This window comes from Octopus bimaculoides, chromosome 17, assembly GCF_001194135.2.
Source record: "Octopus bimaculoides isolate UCB-OBI-ISO-001 chromosome 17, ASM119413v2, whole genome shotgun sequence".
NCBI lineage: Eukaryota > Metazoa > Mollusca > Cephalopoda > Octopoda > Octopodidae > Octopus > Octopus bimaculoides.
In genome coordinates, this window is record NC_068997.1 from 19024194 (window position 1) to 19030812 (window position 6619).

Genomic DNA, 6619 nt, shown 5'->3' on the forward strand with positions numbered 1-6619 from the left:
ATAATCAGACAGAACTTTTCCCCATGGAAAACGCATAAATGAATAAAGTTAAGCTGAAGTTGATATAGTAAATGGTTTTATTATCCAAAATAATATAAAAATATATACGTAATAGTTGCAAAACAGATAAATTCTTCAGTTTATATCTCATTTAAAAAAATATATAATCTTTAAAAAAAAAAAAAAAACTACTTCTTTTATCGATTCTTTATTTATTCGTTTGTCCCATTTTTGAAGACATGTAAACACATCCTACTGTTTCATTTTAATTTCTACAGGAAACTGCCGTCGCGATGTCTTGGGCTAGTTTCTTGTTTTCTCTCTGTTGTTTACAAATGGGAATAAACATTCTATCATTATTACTTCTCCACTGTATTAATCGATTGAAGAGTTCCTTTACATGTTATGGGTTGAAAGCGGATTGTTCGGGCGTGGCACATCCCTTTACGGGTTATTAAAAATGGCAGGTAAGTGAAACAATGTGCTTCAGCCTGAAACCAAATATGTCTCGCATATTCGAAGTATACCATCAAGTTAGGGACATTGCATTGTGCATTCAAATCTTACTGAAGCCGAATTTGTTTTTCATCTTTCCTAGGGTTAGTAAAATCAAGGATTCAAAGTTTGGCACAAGACTAGCACATTTAAAAAAAGGGGGAAATCAATAAAGTTGACCCGAAAGGATAAAAGGCAAACTCGACTTCAGCAGAATTTGAACTCAAAAACGTAAAGAGTCGGAAGAAATTCCACTCAAAGCTAACGATTCTGTCAGTTCGATTGGTAAAAAATAATGGCTCCGAATACATTGGAATTGTTTGTATATAATTTTACTATATTCTACGAAAATTGCCCTTGTACTTAATCGAAATGAAATTATTTTCATTTATAGGAATTGCGTTGCTGAAGAATTTGTGTCTGCTACCAGCTAATGACTTTTAATATTCATCAATTCGGTCTACCTTCAAATATTCTTAAAGCATGCAAGTCAAAGAAAAGTTTATAGGTATTTTTTAAGAATTCGAGAAGCGACATCCATCTGGTAAAATAGAGGATTCGATTCAGTGACATATAGAATTCACTTTCATATTTCTACATCTTGCGTTCAAATCTCAGACTAAATCTAACTTCGCCTTTTTTTTTTTTTTTTTGCGACTTTCGGTGACCATACATAAAGTATTAATAATATACAATGTAACCTAACAAATCTGGAAATTCACTTAGTTAAATTAGAAAATACCAGACTAACAACATTAATAATTTTCACTCGCCCTCTCTCCAAAACAACCTTAATTAATTTTTTTTTCCCTTTTTTTTTTTCTTTTTTGTACTCGCTGTCATACATTGTCGTTAATACATATTTTCCCTCCAAAAGTTCAGAAATATAAACTAGAATCCCATGAATCATGCTGCTAATGTTTATTTTTACTGTTTAAATGTACTACATGTACTATTAATGAATTTTCTTTCTGAATAAGAAAAACTTGTCATCTAAATATGGAATATTCCCAAAGCCAGCATGTGTTGGTTTCAAAGGATTCCAAATCATTAGACATCTGTGCATTTTGAAACAGTCACAAGAGTATCGGATAAAACATCTCTTGGTATTTAACTATCTCATCACTGCACATTCTGCGTTCAAATCTCGACGAGGTCGACTTAACCTTTGGTACAATCGCAAAGCGATAAAATAAGTACCAGTAATATACTAGGGTCACTATAATTAACTATTCCCCTTCCATAAAATGTGTATCCACAAGAGCGGGTTAAGTTCATTTATCTACATTAAATATTGACTTTGGGCCCAATTGGCAGACAAATTAATGCAATTGTGTATTAATAGAGAACGTTGCCGTGCAAATAATGTTGTCTTTTGTGTGAGCGACACACTTTCATTTTATTATTAGAATTGCTTGACATCGTGCTGTCTCTAAAATCTGTGGCAATTAGGTCGCCTTTATGTGGCCACAAAACCTACATGCTAGAAATAGCAGTGTCAAATTTCCTTCAAACCACTCCCAACTACAGCGCTTCCTCTACGACGGAATGTTGGGAACCTACAAAAATAGAGATGGGAGGTGGGGGTCTGCCGTCCAAAATGTATAATTTCTCAGCTATATATAACACTCAGTTATTTCAACTTATCACTTGAGAGATTACATTGGGAGAAAGAGTTTGTTGTTGATTAATAAAATCATTGTATTGAGTAAATAGGCCAGGGGTTGGTGAAAAAAAACTCATTTATAAAAAAAAAAGAGTTCGTTTATATATAAAAAAGGGATATACTGTCCTACACTCTCTCTCTCTCTCTCTCTCTCTCTCTCCTGTAATCAGGGGTATACTTTCTTTTTATTTTATCTTTAAAAAATCCCAAACGAGTCGAAAAGCCACTCAGTGTTAGAAAACGCTGTGAGTTTCGAGTCTAGTGAGATGGCTCAAAGTGATCTAGAAGTAAGAAAGAAAGTTTGTACGAGCACTTCCTGTAGTAGTTACGATAGAAACGATTAAGACTGACGATGTCACGTCACTGTGACAGGGGATCAATCAAATTACAGACTCTCTTCTGAACCCGGTCGAGGAGATCCATGTGACAAGATGGATATAGAAAGGATGAGATCGCCATGGCTTGGATCAATGCTGACTAGGGGCTAAAAAACAACCACTCCCTTTGGAAAAGAAATTAAAGATGTATCAACTTTCCATATCTACCCAATACATATATACAGACACACACACTTAAAAAAAATAATAACTCCCAGACTTTACCCTACTCTTGTGTCTTATTTGGAATGAATTCAAGGAATTGTTCAACATTGTACGAATCGGTTTTAATACCAAGTTCCTCTGAGAGTTTTATCAACGACTTTTTAGCAGTTATTGGATCGGGTTCAATTACAGCTATACTTGAAAAAGGTTCTTCTTCTTTATCTTCTGAAAGAGGCTTTTCAAGAAATTGATTGTATCGTATTTTCTTGGATTCGTGTTTGGCTAGAATTAAATTCATATTTTGCTTGTCTTTGAAAATATGAGCATGCTCTGAAACCAAACACATAATCCCCGCTAAACACGTTTGACTATATTTACATTTTACATGTGGTTCGATACCCAGAGATATTAATAAGGCACAAAACATAATATCAACGCCATAACAGAACTTGATCCAATCTCTGAGATAGATGCCGCCCATTCGAGCATTAATCTCACAAAGTTTTGGTCCCGTCACTGACATAATCATTTCCACGTTAAAAACACCGCTTTCTAAACCGATTTCAAGACAACATTGGTAAGCAGCAACGATCAGTTGGTTTTGCTTTTCATCTGAAAGAATTGAAGGCAAAAGAGCTGCCGTTTCTGTGAAATTTGGTAACCTGGTTGGACCGTTATCCGACACAAAAGCTGCAATTAATTTACGCTTATATATTATGATATCCACATCATGTTCCGTGCCTTGTAAGTAATCCATCAATATAAAAGATCGACCTAGACATAAACCAACACCAGACATTTCTAAGTCCGATAACTGCTGATAATACTGTTGGCACTCTTCTTCGTTTTGTACAAGTTTGACCCCAACTGCACTCGAGCCATATTCCAATTTTAATACCAACGGTAAGGAAGGCTTGTTGTTTTGGAAGATTTTGGAGATATCTGACTGTGTGTTAATTTCATAAACGTTTGAAGAGTACAAAAACGTACGTGGCCAATGAGGAATATCTCCCTTTCGCTTCTGTAGCCATTTAAAAGTAAGGTATTTGTTTTTTGCAATGGTGCATGCTTTATAATTTGATCCTGCTAGGTTCAAAATTTCGCATATCGCTGCTGCAAGACGAATATTTTCATCCCAGAAAGTAATACAGCCGTCAATTGTTATACCTCTAGCTTGAAGCTTGGCAATAATTTCAGTGGCATTTTTATATGTCCGTTTCAAGTCAGTCAAATCATGTGGTATGAAAGTGATATCTTGACTCAAGTTTTGAGGTTTCTCTGTATTTACCAACACAATCTGTGGAATAAATTAACAAAAATTTTTAATATTTTGGGAAAATATAAAATACATGGAAATATAAGAATACAATTATCGTTGCTGTCATAAATCTAGTAGTTCTATGATCAACGAGGTTCCAACTGTTGACATCCCGTAATATTAAGGGCGTTTGGGACTTATGTTATCTAAGGTCTTCGCTTGCTGTCATTTTTGCCATCTTCTTCTTCGTTGTTGATATTGTTTTGGATGGTAGGATATAATTTTAGAGATTTTTTGGCTGTTATTTCAAATCTCGATCAGCTTTGTAGAATATTCTTCATAGTCCTTAGGCATAGAGTAAAAGAGTTTGGGGAAAATTCTCCTTACTTATACTGACTATAAAGTCATTAAGAACATCAATCAGTCACTTTTTCATTAGGTTAACGCGCAGTTTATCGTCGTGAAAAAGTGAAAGTAAATTGTTCTTAAAGAATGAAAGTATGGTAAGATAGAAACTGGAAGTGACAACAATGACATCCGTAATTTCATGTAAACACTGTATATGACATAACCAATGTATCCGATAGATAAACGTACATATATTTAATATTACATGAAAAACGTACATATATTTAATATTACATGAAAAACGTACATATATTTAATATAAGATGAAAACAAAAATCACGTTTGCAGGAAAGCATAAAAGTCATTGATGCATGAAATGAAATTCGCGATTAGTTTTTCACGATCTTTAAATCTGTTTTGCCACTCATGCTAACGGAGATATGATAGCAATAAAACATTGCTAGTCCCATATTGTTGCCTAAGCCTTTTGTTGACGAGCACCCATCGCCCTTCTATAGATGTATAGATGTATGTATGCTATCAATCTCGTGAGTATAGAAGTTACTGAGGCCCACATAAAAAGCCCAACCGTAGGTTACCGAACGCGTTCTATAAAATTTTGGTAAATCCCTATTGTCACTTCTGATGTCTAATGCAATTTATTTTCTCCGTTTTATAATAGTAAACTGCTTATTAACCTTTCGTTCATTACAGATTCGGTTATTTTGTTTATATGTAGCGTACCACTTATATTAGAAGCCACGAAATTATAATGCAAGGGGTCTAAATCAGGAGTGAATAACACAAATAACTCAAAGCTCGTCGGTTCCCACGAGGCCACTCGCCTTCACCCATTTCTGACAATAAAAGATCTGAATTGAATTGAATATTGAAATGACAGATTGCTTGACAGATATGCCAAGCCAACCATTATAAAAACAGCAAACAAGCTAGGAAATATACTGCAAATATTCACCTTAATTCCGTAGTCTCTGGTATCCTTCAAAGTAAACCGTTTTCCGTACGATCCATCACCGACGAAAAGCACAGTTTTACCTTTCACCAGAAAACGTTCGGATCTTGAAATCATGGTATTCACCAGTTCTTTGGCAGCTTCTCCAATTTTATCTTTGTTGATGAATTCGTTAATTTGGCAGTTTATCATGCAATCGTGTCCATTTACTTCAATTAACACGGGTTCGAATTTTGACTGATTTTTCCGCACTAAAAAGTCAAGTCCTGAAATTTAGAGTAGTTTTATAGGTCATATAAATCAAGGTCATATAGGTCATATGTATTCAAGTATTTTCTTATTTAATTCTATTTTCGGATTCATCTACCATAACTCAAAAGAGATTGTGAATACCGTGTTAAAAGCTTAAACTTAGATTTAAATGCTAAGTTTAACTTTTTGTATTCTTTTCTAAAACGATCCTTCTTACCAATTACTTTCAACGTTTCTCATTAGTTATTTCTAAATATTTATAGCCACCTGTATCTACACGTTTTATTATTTAGGCCTACTCACCTCATAAACACATCCCATTTCCCTCAAATACTCGTTTGTTTCTTTTACTAAGTCTTCAATCACAAATTCCATCGTAATTTATTCGTTAAATTCATGCACTGTTTCCACTAAGGAATTTTAGCTGATCTTCATTTCTTAATGAAGAGTTAGTTTTATAAAATGTTGAAGCAGGTGAGTGGAGCAGTGAAATCTGTAAAGCGTCAGACAAAAAACCTTGTCGCATGTAGCTATCAGCTACGCCCTTATACCCTGAGCTCAGATCACGTAAATATCAATTTTATTTTTCATCCTTTGAGTACATAATAGACATTCCCCAAATTAATAATAATTTACATCTATTTAAAAAAACGATATAGGCGAGTGTATCGGTGGAGGGGAATTGACAAAATTTTCTTCGACTCTTTATTATGAATGAACCTTTATGCTTTGAGTTCAAACCACAAGCACTAACTTATCCTTGGAGGCGCAATGGCCCGGTGGTTTGGGCAGCGGACTCGCGGTCGGAGGATCGCGGTTTCGATTCCCAGACCGTGCGTTGTGAGTGTTTATTGAGCGAAAACACCTAAGCTCCACGAGGCTCCGGCAGGGGTGATGGTGACCCCTGTTGTGCTCTTACGCCCCAACTTTCTCTCACTCTTTCTTCCTGTTTCTTGAGTAACGCTACGATGGACTGGCGTCCCGTCCAGCTGGGGAAGGGGGACACATACGCCATAGAAACCGGGAAAGGCTTTGAAAGGGCGACGTTTATCGTTTAACTTATCCTTACATTTAGTTATATATAT

General features: G+C 35.2%; 1 protein-coding gene across 1 annotated transcript in view; it reads right to left on the minus strand.

Moving 5' to 3' along the window:
• Positions 1-59: 59 nt before the first annotated feature.
• LOC106879380 (carnosine synthase 1) overlaps positions 60-6619 on the minus strand; it is a 10857-nt gene continuing 4297 nt past the window's right edge. The window contains exons 4-5 of the mRNA XM_014928908.2: positions 5286-5548; positions 60-4000 (exon numbers count right to left, since the gene is read on the minus strand). Of these exons, the coding sequence (XP_014784394.2) occupies positions 2765-4000; positions 5286-5548 (1499 nt within the window). The 3' untranslated portion in view covers positions 60-2764. The remainder of the gene's footprint in view (positions 4001-5285; positions 5549-6619) is intronic.